Genomic DNA, 16,683 nt, shown 5'->3' with positions numbered 1-16,683 from the left:
TAATATAAATTTTATTGTTTTTAATTTTAATATGTACTTGATTGTGTAGTTCCTGATTTATTAATGTTTATGAAGTATAAAATAATTAAATATTGTGTTTGATTGAAAAAATTAATTTGTTGTAAATCGAATCAAGTAGAATCTGACGTGAAACTTTAAAGTACAAATAAATTAGAATTAAAAACTTCTTAACCCATAAATAAAATAGACTAAAAATTTTTTAAATTCATAAGTAAAATTTAGATTAAATTTAAACCTATTGTATGCTACCCATTACAACTCCTATGTAAAGATAAATTTAAACTAACTATCAATTTTCTCGTACACATATAAAGAAAATTGTCTTTGCAAACTCTCTAAATCATATTTATTTAAATTTTAAATAATTAACAGCTATTACTATCCAATCCAATAAATATTCACTGACCCATCTTTCGGTCTTTCTTAATCATAGATTAATTTAAAATTTACCCTAAAAATAAGAATATGACTGGTAAAACACGTGCTTTTTAAAAAAAAAAAAAAATACATGTTGATAGACTTGAACCAGTGCTGATGAATTAACTTTAAAATCAAATAATTAGCATAAATTGAGTAAGTTGAACTATGTTAGGTTGTTGCCGACCAAATTTTTTAGGCTTACATTGTTTTATATAAGGGAGAAAATCTAAGATATATTTTGTGGTAAAATTGTAAAATCTCATATTTGATATTTAAATTTTCCCATCAGCCAAACAACTACAAGGCAAAAAGATTTTGGTCATCAATAATCAATAATAATTAATAATTGGTCCTCTAGAGATTGACTTGCACAAATTTGGTTAACAGAAAATATTTTTCTTTGTGTTTTCGTCATCTATTTTCATTTTTCAGTTTTTATTTTTATGCTAGAAAAAAAAAATAAAAATAAAACCCTCTTACTTGAGAGGAAAATAAATTGAAAGATTTTAAGTTGCTTTTCATCTTCAACCTTTCGTTTGTTTGTTGTTTGTAAGGCTCCTCTTGCTTCCTTTTACTTTCTTCTTTCTTACATCTGCTATTGAAAACCTTACTTAACCATCAAACCCTAACCCTACTAATTGGTTTCGATTCCTTTAATTCCCAGCTCAAATTTCAACAAAATTCCCCCCTTTCCCCTTTAATTCTTCAAAATTCATTACAAATTTCAGCGATGAATCGGGTCTCGAAGCTCTGATAAGGCATATGATGATAAAGATTATCGACGCTGCGAATCGATTGCATGGGTTTGGAGAATGCCGGAGCTTCGTAGTGGAGTGCGACGTGGTCGCGCTGCGGTAGGCCAAAAGGGCTCGGAACCACCGGCACCGGCAAGGAGGAACGTGAAGACACGCGCTCCTGCTGCGGCGGCGGGGGTTAAGGGTAGGCCCAAGACAAAGGCGGCGGCAGCGGCGAAGAAGCCGGTGATCGTTACATCGGAAGCGAAGGCGAAAGAGGTTAAAGAAAAGGTTTTCGGCGTGATGGGTGATGATAGTGGTGGCTTGAGCGCCAACAAGGGTGCTGCACCCGAAGATAACACTCCCCCTTTTCCTGAGAGGGTATGTTGCAAATAATGTTATGTTCTTTTTGAAAGCTACCCATGTTTCTATAGGTTGCATTTTTTTCTTCTTGATTGTTATTTGTTTATTGTTTACAAACTATGTTGATGCTAACATGTTGGTGATGTTATGACTTATGACTGATTTTCTTTTCATTGGTTTGTTAATTTATTTATGTTTTTGCTTCTAAAGGTTCAAGTTGGAGGATCACCTATGTACAAGGTTGACAGGAAACTGGGTAAAGGTGGATTTGGTCAGGTTTTTGTTGGCCGTCGTGAGCGTGCAACAGGCCCTGGAGCTGCCGAGGTGAGCTTCTATTGCAGCCTCCGGGTTTTCCAAGTTAATTGATACTTTTGGTTTGAGATTGATTTGGGTTGAAGTTGATTTCTGCCTTTAATTTCTCAGGTGGCTCTGAAATTCGAACATAGGAACAGTAAAGGCTGTAACTATGGCCCTCCATATGAGTGGCAAGTTTACAAGTAGGTGTTTTGTTTTTCATATTGTTTTTATGGATTGATTCACATTCATGTTTGACACTTTGTGATAAGGTATACTGAGTTGTGGTTTGACTTTTGTGTTCTTTCAAAAGCATCCTTGGTGGTAGTCATGGAATACCTAGGGTACACTACAAAGGAAGACAAGGAGAATATTACATAATGGTATGATCTATCTTGGACAACGTCCATTGTACCATCCCTTTGTTGGTTCAACAATTACAAAATGTTTCTATCACTTATGCAGGTTATGGACATGCTTGGTCCGAGTTTGTGGGATGTCTGGAATTCCTCAAGCCAGACGTGAGTATAAGCATTTGTAAATCTTGATGTTGTGATGTGTCCCACAGTCTGTTGCAACACTCATTTTACAGATGTGGATTATTTGAATGTATCATGTTAGAAATGCTGCAGTAACTTGCTAACTTTTTAACTTTTTTTATCCCCTTTTTGTTAATAATTGTTTAGGATGTCTGCTGAAATGGTTTCATGCATAGCTGTTGAATCCTTATCAATACTCGAGAAGATGCACTCGAAGGGGTATGTTATTCTTCACGAGTTTTTTCTATTAAGCACCTTGTTTCGTTTTTTGTACTACCCTAGATTAATGTTTATAAGTTGATTAAGTCTTGATTCTTTAGAACTCTAAAGTAATAATGAAGTTTTCATTCTTTGTTTGTTGAAGCTATGTGCATGGAGATGTAAAACCAGAGAACTTCTTACTAGGTCAGCCATCTACAGCACAAGAGAAGAAACTGTTTCTGGTAGACCTTGGATTAGGTTAGTAGATGCAATTCAAGGGTAAAACTGTTTCTTAATTCCGTTTTGGCAAACCACTTTATGATATAGTTACATGTTCACAGCAACAAAGTGGCGAGACACCTCAAGTGGGATGCATGTTGATTATGATCAGCGTCCTGACATGTTTAGGTTCAATTTTTACCCTCCTCTTCTTTCTTTCTTTTTTTTTTGATGGTTCTCTCCTTTTCTCCCCCATCTGAGCTGTTTTGTATGGTACTGTATATATAAACCCCCCCCCCCTCTCTCCCGGGGCAAAAAAAAGTTTTTTTAAGTAACTCTTGTTCATGTACTTGGTTTGAGTGCCTTTGTTTTGGGTTATGTAGAGGGACTGTTCGATATGCTAGTGTTCATGCTCATTTGGGAAGAACTGCAAGTAGAAGGGATGATCTTGAATCTCTTGCATACACACTCATCTTCCTTCATAAAGGCCGGTTACCATGGCAAGGTTATCAGGTAAAATACATTAATTTTATGTCTATGAAGTAATCATGCTGATTATATTACTATATATATCACTTTTCAATCTTGTTTTACCTTATCTCATAGGGTGATACCAAGTCCTTCCTCGTTTGCAAAAAGAAGATGGGGACATCGCCTGAGATGCTTTGCTGCTTTTGCCCTGCTCCATTTAGGCACTTTCTTGAGGTTGTAGTGAACATGAAATTTGATGAAGAACCCAACTATTCCAAGTTAATATCACTGTTTAATGGAATACTTGACCCGAATCCAGCATTGCGGCCACTTAATACTGACGGTGCTCAGAAGGTAACGACTGAAATTATAGTTATTGAGGTATCTTATTTTTCTGGGTTATCCCCTCCAACCATCTTCTGGTTGGGCTTTTGTGAATAAGTTTATCTGACAAAACCAAAATTTATTCTTAGGTTGGACAAAAGCGGGGTAGACTGAATATGGAGGAAGAGGATGATTCACAGCCAAAGAAGAAGGTTCGATTAGGGGTTCCTGCTACACAATGGATTTCAGTTTACAATGCAAGACTGCCCATGAAACAAAGGTAGAAACGCAGTTACTCATTGTGGCATTTTCCTTTACTCTTGCAATCTAATATGTGGTTGCCTATGATATTGTTTGGGACTTATAAATTGGTTGGTTTTTTAGGTATCATTACAATGTGGCTGATGCAAGACTAGCACAGCATGTTGAGAGAGGAATTGCAGATGGCCTTCTTATTAGTTGTGTATCATCGTGTTCCAATCTCTGGGCACTTATTATGGATGCTGGAACTGGATTTACAAATCAAGTCTATAAGTTGTCACCCTTTTTCTTGCACAAGGTGAAAACACGGTATTACTTGGCTTGTTTAAGAATATAATTTCATACCATGAAACTTATCACTGTGACTCCATTTTATTGCAGGAATGGATCATGGAGCAGTGGGATAAGAATTATTACATCACTTCTATTGCAGGGGGAAATAATGGAACCTCTCTTGTGGTGATGTCAAAAGGTAGATTGCAACCTGTAACATTTTTTAATGAAGAATTATTTGTTTCTTGTTTTCTTCCTGGTTGATGATTATGAAATTATTTTCTTCAATATCATGGGAAGCCGTACAGGGTTTGCAACCTTTTCCCCGACAAATTGTTTTCATTATTGTTAATAAACAAGTTCTGTGGTTCTCTACAGTCTACACATAATTAATCTGCCTTGCTACCTTAAGTTTTGTTGGGAGGTGTCATTTGTGATCTAATTTCTGCAGGTACACAGTATACTCAACAATCATACAAAGTAAGTGATTCTTTCCCCTTCAAATGGATAAACAAGAAGTGGAAAGAAGGTTTTCATGTCACATCAATGGCTACTGCTGGAAGTCGCTGGGGTGTTGTTATGTCTCGCAATGCTGGATTCAGTGATCAGGTTTGCTGATAATTTGTATTCTATGAATGTGCAATTTCGTTGTAACAGTTTTATCCCATCTTCTAGTATTTGATATATCCTCCTATCAAAATGAGACTGACTTCCTGCCTTTTATCGACAACCTTTTTAATGTAGGTGGTTGAACTTGATTTTCTCTATCCAAGTGAGGGTATCCATCGACGTTGGGACGGTGGTTATAGAATTACCGCAACTGCTGCTACATTGGACCAATCTGCTCTAATATTAAGTATTCCGAGGCGCAAGCCAGGAGATGAAACTCAGGAAACTCTACGGACATCTCAATTTCCCAGCACACATGTTAAGGTAACGGAACGAACACTGACAACTAGTTGATTTTCTAAGTCGACATGTAAGACTGACTTTTGTTTTCTCATCCTGTGTTCTTGTTTTCAGGAGAAATGGTCAAAGAATCTTTATCTTGCTTGTTTGTGCTATGGGCGTACTGTATGCTGATTTGAGTTAAAAATCAAAGCATTTTAATGACAATGGAATTTGTGTATTTTCTTCTGCCCGATCGTATATGATCGTTTTGTAGAATCTTGTGGTGGCAGAAGACCATATTGTTATGAGTTATATAGATTATTGTTTCGTTTCTTCCCTTCTATTCTAAAGCTCTCGACTTTGGTGGAGGGGATGTTGATGAGCAATGTAATATGCAGTTTAGTTTCATGTGTTTCTACATTCTGTAACTATGTATATGCTATGCTGCTGGTTTTCTGATCAATAGGGTATGCCCATTAAAATTTAGCACTATCCACATGGCAATGGCATACATACATACATCTAATATCCAATAAGGAAGAATATGCTTTCTACGTATATTCTGTGTGTTTATTTGGGAATCAATAAATGCTTTGTAATTTAACAATTATGGTAAGCTAGATGCGTCTGCAAACATGCCATCAAAATGAAATTTGAGAACAAAATTGTTACATTATCAATTGCGTTAGAACTTAGGAAGTAGGTCTATACAAATGACTTAGGACACCAATGATACAAAAGTATCTTCTTAATTTTTTAATGATAAAATATGATAAAAACAAACAAAAGATACAATCTTTTATAAGTGAATTTATATTTGGCAAGTCGTATTTGATTTGATCTGAAATATAACTGAAAATACTTAAATAACAAGGGTTTAGAAAATACTTAAATAACTAGTATTAAACCCGTGTGATGCACTGTCTTATATTTAAATTTGACATATTAAATTAAAAATAATATTTTATAATCATAAATTTTTTGAGTTTAGTATAACACGATCATCGTCATTATATAATAAACATACTGAATATGTTGTTTTATCTTTATTCATATTAAAAAGCAAATAGAAGAGTTTGAAGTCTATAATATTCTTGAACCATAAGGAGAGAGACATGAAAAAAATAAGAACATATATAATTATAATAATATCATGTCAATTTTACACTAAATTTTATATCAAAAGGCTAATAAAAATTTATTGACAACCTAGTATCTTATTAACTTCATTAGAAAAGCAATTGGTATATGATGTTGTGCTCCTTGTTACATATTTTATCTCAAATCTGAAAGCAGAATTATAGATGAATTAGTTATATCTATAGTAAATATTTATATAAAAGTGTAAATCATAACATGCTATTAAAATGAAAATAATATTATTTTTCCCTAAATATTATTAAAAACTTCTTTGAACATGACATTTGTTGTTGATGACTTTGAATTGCCGCCTTCGTCTAGAATTAAAACCTTGAGGCCACTGCGACTCTTAATTCTTGACAAAGTAACATAAAGTTGTCCATGAGTGAACACTGATTTTGGCAAGTGAAGTCCTACATGTGATAATGATTGACCTTGACTCTTGTTAATGGTCATTGCAAAGCATACTGTTAATGGAAATTGTCTCCGTTGAAACTTAAATGGCAATCCTGAATCTGAAGGGATCAAGTTCATTCTTGGAATGTACACTTTATCTCCAATATTTCCACCGATCACTACCGTCGCTCCAATTACGTTGCTGTAAAGTTCGTTAATTATTAATCTTGTCCTGTTGCATAAACCTAAAGTCTGGTTTATGTTTCGCAGTAGCATTATAGCGACTACCGGCTTCAAAGTCAACTTGTGATTGGATAGTCCCGAACATTTGATGTCATTTAGGAACTCTGGTGTGAACCACTCTTGATGTACATCTTCATTCTCATCAGCTTGACATGTTGTGTCAAAACCCAAATGCTTCTTTTCCGTTCCTGAAAAGATTGTTAAGACAAAATCGTTTACCTTCTCGACACTCTCAAGCATGGGTTCAAAAGTTGTCCTACTCTAAAAATACCTATAATCTGACATGTTTTGCAACAAATCTAGATATGCAAAGTCTACCAAATTAGAGAGAGAATCATCAGTAATTGTAATCAATAGATTATCTAGAATTTCAATTTTTGATTCATCACCAACAACAAAATCAATATTTTCATTTTCAACATCAAGTATCCAATTAGCAAATCTCTTCATTTCACCTTCATCTTGATCTGAAGAAGACATTAGAAGTTTCATGATTAAGAATATAGGAATTAGTATTATAATTTTAAATTTTAAATTTTTAAATAGAGTTTCCTAATTAGCTAGTACAAATTTTAAATTTTTAAATAAAATTTTTTAATTAAACGTTCATTGATCATTAGGAATATAGAATTTTATTCATTTAAAAATAATTTTTATTAGTTTTGTCATAAATAGTATCAATCTTATTATTTGTTGATAAAAATAAATAAAATTAAATACAATCTAAAAATTAATAACCTTATAAATTACGTAAATTTAGAAAAAATATTTAAAAAGAGAGAAAAAATAAAAGTACTTCTATTGTGGAGATACAATCTAAAAGATAACAATGTAAATTGAGTAAAGAGAAAATTTATAAATGTGACAAGTAATAAAATTTAAATTTAAAAATCAAAACGGTTAAGGGGTCACTTAATTATGAATTAGTATTAGAATTTCAAATTTCAAAATTTTAAATAGAGTTTCCTAATTAGCTAGTACAAATTTTAAATTTTTAAATAGAATTTCTTAAATTAATTCAATTTTATCGAAACAACATTAGAAACAGAATTCAGTACAGAAGAATGTCAAATTAAATTTTTCTTTTAAATAGTATAAATAACCTCACATTTTAATAAGACTAATAATTCTATTTACTTTAATATAATTTTTTGTAATTAGCATAGTAGCTTATAAATTATATAAAATTTTAAAAAATATTCTCAAACCTAATTGCTTACTTAAAAATTAAAAAAAAAAAATTTATTTGAATTTAAATTTTAAATTTTAAACATACTATTTTAATTAAAAAAATTATGAATAAACATACTATGTTAATTAAAAAAATTATGAAATTTGATGAAGAACCCAACTATTCCAAGTTAATATCACTATTTAATGGAATAATTGACCCCAATCCAGCATTGCGGCCGCTTAATACTGACGGGGCGCTCAGAAGGTAACGACTAAAATTATGGTTATTGAGGTATCTGCCATCATCTGGTTGGGCTTTCGTGTATAAGTTTATCTGACAAAACCAAAATTTATTCTTAGGTTGGACAAAAGCGGGGTAGACTGAATATGGAGGAAGAGGATGATTCACAGCCAAAGCAGAAGGTTCGATTAGGGGTTCCTGCTACACAATGGATTTCGGTTTACAAGGCAAGACTGCCCATGAAACAAAGGTAGAAACGCCATTACTCATTGTGGCATTTTTCTTTACTCTTGCAATCTAATATGTGGTTGCCTATGATATCGTTTGGGACTTATAAATTGGTTGGTTTTTTAGGTATCATTACAATGTGACTGCTGCAAGACTAGCAAAGCATGTTGAGAGAGGAATTGCGGATGGCCTTCTTATTAGTTGTGTATCATCGTGTTCCAATCTCTGGGCACTTATTATGGATGCTGGAACTGGATTTACGAATCAAGTCTATAAGTTGTCACCTTTTTTCTTGCACAAGGTGAAAACACGGTATTACTTGGCTTGTTTAAGAATATAATTTCACACCATGAAACTTATCACTGTGACTCCATTTTATTGCAGGAATGGATCATGGAGCAGTGGGATAAGAATTATTACATCACTTCTATTGCAGGGGGAAATAATGGAACCTCTCTTGTGGTGATGTCAAAAGGTAGATTGCAACCTGTAACATTTTTTAATGAAGAATTATTTGTTTCTTGTTTTCTTCCTGGTTGATGATTATGAAATTATTTTCTTCAATATCATGGGAAGCCTTACAGGGTTTGCAACCTTTTCCCCGACAAATTGTTTTCATTATTGTTAATAAACAAGTTCTGTGGTTCTCTACAGTCTACACATAATTAATCTGCCTTACTACCTTAAGTTTTGTTGGGAGGTGTCATTTGTGATCTAATTTCTGCAGGTACACAGTATACTCAACAATCATACAAAGTAAGTGATTCTTTCCCCTTCAAATGGATAAACAAGAAGTGGAAAGAAGGTTTTCATGTTACATCAATGGCTACTGCTGGAAGTCGCTGGGGTGTTGTTATGTCTCGCAATGCTGGATTCAGTGATCAGGTTTGCTGATAATTTGTATTCTATGAATGTGCAATTTCGTTGTAACAGTTTTATCCCATCTTCTAGTATTTGATATATCCTCCTATCAAAATGAGACTGACTTCCTGCCTTTTATCGACAACCTTTTTAATGTAGGTGGTTGAACTTGATTTTCTCTATCCAAGTGAGGGTATCCATCGACGTTGGGACGGTGGTTATAGAATTACCGCAACTGCTGCTACATTGGACCAATCTGCTCTAATATTAAGTATTCCGAGGCGCAAGCCAGGAGATGAAACTCAGGAAATTCTACGGACATCTCAATTTCCCAGCACACATGTTAAGGTAACGGAACGAACGCTGACAACTAGTTGATTTTCTAAGTCGACATGTAAGACCGACTTTTGTTTTCTCATCTTGTGTTCTTGTTTTCAGGAGAAATGGTCAAAGAATCTTTATCTTGCTTGTTTGTGCTATGGGCGTACTCTATGCTGATTTGAGTTAAAAATCAAAGCATTTTAATGACAATGGAATTTGTGAATTTACTTCTGCCCGATCGTATATGATCGTTTTGTAGAATCTTGTGGTTGCAGAAGACCATATTGTTATGAGTTATACAGATTCTTGTTTCGTTTCTTCCCTTCTATTCTAAAGCTCGACTTTGGTGGAGGGTATGTTGCTGAGCAATTTAATATGCAGTTTAGTTTCATGTGTTTCTACATTCTGTAACTATGTATATGCTATGCTGCTGGTTTTGTGATCAATAGGGTATGTCCATTAAAATTTAGCATTATCCACATGGCAATGGCATACATACATACATCTCATATCCAATAAGGAAGAATATGCTTTCTACGTATATTCTCTGTGTTTATGTGGGAATCAATAAATGCTTTGTAATTTAAAAGATAAAGCATACATACATTTCTCTAATTTTTTTATATAGCTCTCCACGACTCTATATATCTTTCAATTTTATTATTTTTCTTTTTGATATTTTCAATTGCAATTTTTAATTCAAACAATTATAGTTTAGGTATCAATCTAATATTTTATTTTTTTGTGATTTTATATATTTTATTTTATTTTCGATTTATTCATCCTTATTACTTATTTTTTATCTTTTGTTCTATTATATATACCTATGTTGCATATAAAATTTTAAAATGAACTGATTAATTTACTAATTTAGAATATATTTTTTATTTTTAAAAATAATGATAAAAAATATTTTAATTATAATATATAATTAAACAGATACATAAAATTTTTTATCTAACATTATATCAAAATTAAATTAAAAAATATATAACAAATTTAATTATTTTAAAAAATAAAAAAATTATAAAAATTATGTTTTTATTATTTTATATAAACATACTTTTCATATAAAGATTTAATTTTTCTAGTATTTATATATAATTCTAGTTTTGAATTATAAATATTAGTGTGTCATTAGTTGTTAATGTGGCAGTTGAGTTAGTCTTTTATTATTAAATGTGTATAAAAAGATTAGTTAGGATAATAAGTTATCTATAATTTAATTAAAATATTTTAATTTTAAATTTTAGAAATAAAAAAATATTTTTTTATAAATTATATATAATAAATAGTATTTTAAGAATAAAAGTGTTTGCTAACTCTTTTTAATTTTTATATCTCCATATAATTAATAATATTTAACAAAATTTATTTAATATATATATATTTTTGCCCCCACTCCTAAAATTTTCTGGGTCCGTCACTGACACCGGACATTACATTGGCTAGTACCTGCACATGCTTTCCTTGATCCTCAACCGTAGCTCTAAAAGTTTCAGCTAAGTTTGATAGCACTGTAGCATCATTACTTTTTTTAGTTGCACTGTGACGTCCTTAATTTTTCTCACTTGATGAAGCAAACGAGGTTGAAAAGGTATTGGGTAGTTCGCTCTCGGCAGCTGCTAAATCCTCCATGTCAACATCGTCTCTGCCTAAACCCAAGATAACAATTAAAAAGCTCACCTATTAATAATTTGATAAGCAATTTGATTAACATATTAATCAGTAATTAGAACAACATTTTTATCACTAGTTTAACCAACAATCAGCACTAATAACAAGAGCGGATCAATAACAAAATTTTATTTATCGCAGCAGCAAAAACTCCTTCTACAACTCTTTTCTTTTTAAAGATTTTGCTGTATAGTTGGCCAGAAAATGTTTGATGGTGAGAACAATTTATCAAGTATAATTTATAATAACTTGTTTCTTTCAATTAGACACATGGCTTTTTCCATTCTTTTTCCTTTTGGATTAGGGAAAATAACTTATCAAGCTTCAAAATGCATTTTTTTTTTAAAAATTTATTTTATTTTTTAATGTGTTTAACAAAATTTTAGTAATAAAAATAAAAATATTAAAAAATAAAAAATATTTTTTAAAAGTAATTATTTATATATTTGTTTAGACTAAATGTCTAAAATGGTCCCTTAAATTTAAATCGGTATTCAATTTAGTCCTTGATTTTTCTAAATGACCAAATAAATCCCTAAAATTTAGAAACGTGCGTCTCCGTTAGTCCCTCCTAGAATTGCCGTCTTAACGTTGCTGATGTGGAACGTTAACTGCCATGTGGGCATTCCAGCTGTATGCTGATGTGTGCCAAGGTTGAATTTGTTTCAAATTGGTATATGGAATTGCCTAATATTACCCAAATTAGTCCATTGCAATTATAAAACCCTAATTTTCTTCTCTTCTTCAAACTGTATGCTACGTTCTTCTGTTCTTCGACTCTCCTTCTCTTCTCCGACTCTCCTTCTCTTCTGTTCGACCTCTCTTCTTCGCCGTAAAACCCAAATTGATTTCTTATCTGTGTGAGTGATGATGGGTGGTGGCGAGAAAAGCCAAAGTAGCTCAAGTAGGAACAACTCTGCAGGCAGACCTTATGGCAACAAAGGAATGCGAAATAGGGGAGGTAAGAACGCTGTTTTTTGTAATTGTGGGCTTCGAACGGTGATGAAGCACTCAACAACTGCAGAAAATCCTGGTAGACCATTTTATGGTTGTCCGAACTATGAGGTAAGGTTATGGCTGTGAAGAAAATGTTAAGATGGTTTGAGTTTGAGTTTGGATTCACCTGCATTTTTTACTTTGCAGTATGGAATTCACTGTAATTTTTTTCGCTGGGCTGATGGATGTGAAGAACAAGTTTCTGCAGCACCCATTCCACTAGAAGTTTTGCATGAGTTAAGTTGGAGGATGACAAGCTTGGAGAGTGATGTTAAGACCGTGAAGATGATGACAATGGTGCTGCTGGCTTTTGTTGTTACTTTTGGTGTGTGTTTAGGTTTTAGTTTGTTGGGGTTTATATTCAACAAATGATGATAATGTTATGAAATTTTAAATTTCTTAAGTGGTATGTAATGTCTTGATGAAGATGGAATGAAATGAAATGAAACACTAATTTGACATGAGTTCAACTCTTGATGCTGCACTTATTCTGCTAAAATTGTGTTCAACTAAACCAGAAAGAGATAAATCACAACATGAACTAAACCAAAAACTTCATTAATTTAACATAACTAATTCCGGAACATGGAACAAGTGTTGTTTGTGCTAAAGCACATTGTGCATAACATACTATTACAACCCAAAACATCATAGGCCATAACAACATTCAAAGGCCATACATACAAGTTTGAAAGGTTACATTACAAAAAGACAGCATTGTTTAACCATAACATTTAGCTACAACAACATGAACTCAAAAAGCCACCACACTTTGTGCTAGTTAGACATTTTTTCTTGGCGGGTTGAATCCTGGATTTGGAACAAATTTCAAGAAGGAGGCCAGTTTTTCAGAGGTTGCTGCACTAGCTCCCTGAATAGTCTCTCTTGAAATCTCAGTCGGATGTGGAGCAGCCGCAGCAGTAGCAGCAGTAGATGAAGTTGTCCTCTTGACAGGGAGTTTGTCTATGCGTCTCTCACATTTAGTTCTCATATGGCCTTTCTTTGCATTCTTTGTAGTCTTTACAGCCTATGATATCAATAACAACAATACAAGTGTCATTATATGGATTTGTTTGTTTCCAGATTTATTAACTCAAGCTTTAAATTTGATTAATGTTTTTAATACTATTACTACCTTAGTTGCAGGTTCTTGTTCAGCTCCTAGACCCCCTTCAGCAGCAACTTCTGTTTGAGTATCAATTTGTCCTCCTTCAGCACCAACCTCACATTCTTCAGTAACAACCTCACCTTTGTTACCTTTAGAACCAGTGTCACCCTTATTTGTAGCATCTTCAGCAGCCTTTGCAGCAGCTGCTAACTCATCAGCCTTTTGTTTCTTTGCTATTCTACAACTCCTTGTTGTGTGACTAACATCTCCACATGTCCCGCATGTGAATTTGCCATATTTTCTCTTCAATTTTGTTGCTGTGCGCTCTTGGCTCCCCCGAACAGGTGCCTCATGTGCATCTTTTTTTCTTGCATAATGTGATGACCTGCCACGGGGTTTGCTCCTTACAGGTGGTAAGCAATGGAGGTATTCTGATGTTTCCCACAACTGTTGACCTCTTACCGGGTTGATATGGTACTCATAAGTCTTGTTGTATGAGCCCATTGTTAGCCATGCATGGACATAATTCTCGGGTCTACCATTCATGACTGAAATCACAGCTATTGCATGACGACAAGGTAACCCTAGCACATAATAAATTTGAGTAACTAAGTGTGTTGATAGGTATACTACGGTGCAATTACACAAAAAAATAAAAACAATCAAACAAAATAGTACTTACCCGATAACTGCCAAGACCTGCAGCTACATGTTTGGTTTCCCAAATCAACCACCACATTATGTGGTTCACCATGCACTTCAAACATCACTTCAGCCGCATCTCCAGACCACATTGGTGTATAATACCTACTGTAATGCCTTTCCTTTGCAAGTCTACTTTGTTGAATCGGAGGTAAGCGTCCCACATGGCTAGAGAGTTTCAGTTTGTTCCTTGCCATACTAGTCATGTCATACCTCCTAACCTCCTCCAATAAAGTCAAGACGGGCTTACATCTGTATGGTTTGGTGGCAGCGTTGAACACCTCACACATGTTGTTGCAGACATTGTCAACCTTTAGAAAGTCTTTGTAGTGAGCCCTGGTCCATGCCTGCCTAGGAAACTTGTCTAAATATGTCCACGCCTTCTCATTCACCCTCTTTATAGACTGCATATGTCCGTTGAATTCCTGGACAGTCATTGCTCTAACACACTTCCAAAGCAAACTCTTCAAGTGTGAGTCCTTCCATTGTTTCTGAAAGTTTTGCCAAAGGTGCCACGCACAGAAGCGGTGATGCGCACCTGGCATAACTTCACGCAATGCTGGGATTAAACCCTACAAGATAACAAAGTAGTCACCTAAAAATCTGAGCAAATAACAGATTCTTGATTTTTACCAGATATATAATAATAAATTGGAAAACAGGGTCTATTTTGAACTTATGCGCTTAAGGATTCTTAAATTCTGCAATTGCCATAACAATAGTATATAGGTTACCATATACTTAAATTCTTAAATTCTTAAATTCTTAAATTCTTAAATTCTGCAATTCTCCAAAATAGTCCTTCAAATTTTGTTCATTAATCCAAAATGGTCCTTAAAATAATTTATCATGCCTCTAATTGAAGCATATAGGTTACCTTCTGCATGTCAGAGATGAAGCACCAACCATGCTCTGTCTGATCTCCAATGTCTTCATGCAAGAGCTTCAAGAACCACTTCCAGTTGTCTTTGTTACACATAAAACCTTTTGAAGACACCTTCTCCATTAGGCATTGGACTAACACCTAACTTGACAGTTGAGCCCGGATTAGATCTCAACAGCTCCTCTGCATAATCTCTGAGTTTAGCATATTCAGCAACTTCATCACCCCTCACTATTTTCCTTGCATCACCCAAAGCTCTTGTAATTGTAGTCCTAGACAGTTGTATTCCAGTTTTTGCTTTAAAGTAATTAAACACCTCACAGTGTCTAAAAGCTGGGAGCTTCCTAACCTTCTTAACAAGTACATCAGTTACCCAAGACCTAGTTGCACATCTATTCTTGAAAGTTCTCTCACATGTATGGTCATCATTAAAGGTCTTAATCTGCTAACATCTATTCGATTTGCTATAATAACAAAACACCATCCAGGGACAATCTTCATTCTTGCATACCACCCTACATCTAGTAGTATCATTTTTCTTGTACCTTACACCCCTACCCTCTTGTAATGTATAATTTCTAACCCCTTTCTTAAAAGCATCCCTAGTGGTAAACTCCATACTAGCTCTAATCTCACATGTCCAAACTTGGCAGTATCATTGAAGATGGGATTCGCAGCTGGGTCTGCTTCATCTTCAGAGTCTGGTGGAGTATTCAGTTCATCAGATTTCCAGCTATCATCAGAGAAAAACACTGCCATACAAATTCATACATTACATCACCAACAGAAACAGAATAAAATCAATACATATGCACATTAATTATAATATACGTTACATACATTGCAAGTTTTCTTCATTCTCATCATCATCTACCTCCTTCTCATAATCAAATGCATCCATTGATGGGGGACGAGAAGTATCTTCATCATTAACAACCTTTTTCTTGCCTTTGTCATTGTCACTGGCAGTCTTCCTTTTTCTCCTATCGCTGCTAGGACCAACAGCATCATTGTTGTCACTGCTTGAGTCCAGAGAGTCAAGTGGCATGTGTGGCTTGTATAAACTATCCTCTGCAGACTCATAAGAATCATATGAGCTATCAACATTCAAGTGAACTGGCTCCTTGCTTGCTTGGTTTCTCCAGCCTTGTGATCTTGTGATATACCTTCTAGGCATTTTAGTAGACGTGTTGAATTTAAAGTTAATAGGCTTGGATTGTTTCTTTGATGCGCTGTTTTTTTTTTATTTGTGTATTCTTAGTTGAAGGAGTGGGTTGAGACCAAACTTTCTGAGATACAGGTTTGGATGTAATGGGATTTGGTTAGGATAGAGATTTAGGGGACTTCGCCTGTGAACATGATTTGTCGCCATTAAAATTGAGGGCAGTTGAACTTCGTGGAGTGGGCTGGGAGGCAGTGGGCTGGGGGGCAATGGGCTTGGGAGCAACGGGCTGTGTCACACTGGGCTGGGAGGCAGTGGGTTGGGGGGAGATGGGCTTGGGAGCAACGGGCTGTGTCACACTGGGCTGGGAGGCAGTGGGTTGGGGGGAAATGGGCTTGGGAGCAACGGGCTGTGTCACACTGGGCTGGGAGGCAGTGGGTTGGGGGGAAATGGGCTTGGGAGCAACGGGCTGTGTCACACTGGGCTGGGAGGCAGTGGGTTGGGGGGAAATGGGCTTGGGAGCAACGGGCTGTGTCACAGT

General features: G+C 34.6%; 3 protein-coding genes across 3 annotated transcripts; 2 read left to right on the top strand and 1 right to left on the bottom strand.

The window, feature by feature from the left end:
• Positions 910-5,569, top strand: LOC107617284 (casein kinase 1-like protein HD16). Its single transcript, XM_016319016.2, has 16 exons — positions 910-1,556; positions 1,749-1,862; positions 1,962-2,035; positions 2,146-2,215; positions 2,298-2,353; positions 2,519-2,590; positions 2,736-2,830; positions 2,914-2,980; positions 3,175-3,304; positions 3,398-3,616; positions 3,736-3,866; positions 3,971-4,145; positions 4,229-4,319; positions 4,572-4,729; positions 4,865-5,053; positions 5,144-5,569. The coding sequence occupies exons 1-16, from the start codon at positions 1,254-1,256 to the stop codon at positions 5,201-5,203; spliced, it is 2,004 nt and encodes a 667-aa protein (XP_016174502.1). The 5' UTR covers positions 910-1,253; the 3' UTR covers positions 5,204-5,569.
• LOC107616255 (ATP-dependent DNA helicase PIF1-like) lies at positions 6,401-7,030 on the bottom strand. The gene has a single exon (XM_021112082.1). The coding sequence runs from the start codon at positions 7,028-7,030 to the stop codon at positions 6,401-6,403; it is 630 nt and encodes a 209-aa protein (XP_020967741.1).
• LOC107617285 (casein kinase 1-like protein HD16) lies at positions 8,132-10,157 on the top strand. The gene is made up of 7 exons (XM_016319017.2): positions 8,132-8,228; positions 8,324-8,454; positions 8,559-8,733; positions 8,817-8,907; positions 9,160-9,317; positions 9,453-9,641; positions 9,732-10,157. Exons 2-7 carry the CDS (start codon positions 8,351-8,353, stop codon positions 9,789-9,791), a joined length of 777 nt encoding a protein of 258 aa, XP_016174503.1. The 5' UTR covers positions 8,132-8,228; positions 8,324-8,350; the 3' UTR covers positions 9,792-10,157.

Source organism: Arachis ipaensis, chromosome B09 (genome assembly GCF_000816755.2).
Source record: "Arachis ipaensis cultivar K30076 chromosome B09, Araip1.1, whole genome shotgun sequence".
NCBI classification, from domain to species: Eukaryota; Viridiplantae; Streptophyta; class Magnoliopsida; order Fabales; family Fabaceae; genus Arachis; species Arachis ipaensis.
The sequence above is the reverse complement of the archived record's forward strand: the minus strand, read 5'-3'. Positions and strand labels throughout refer to the sequence as shown.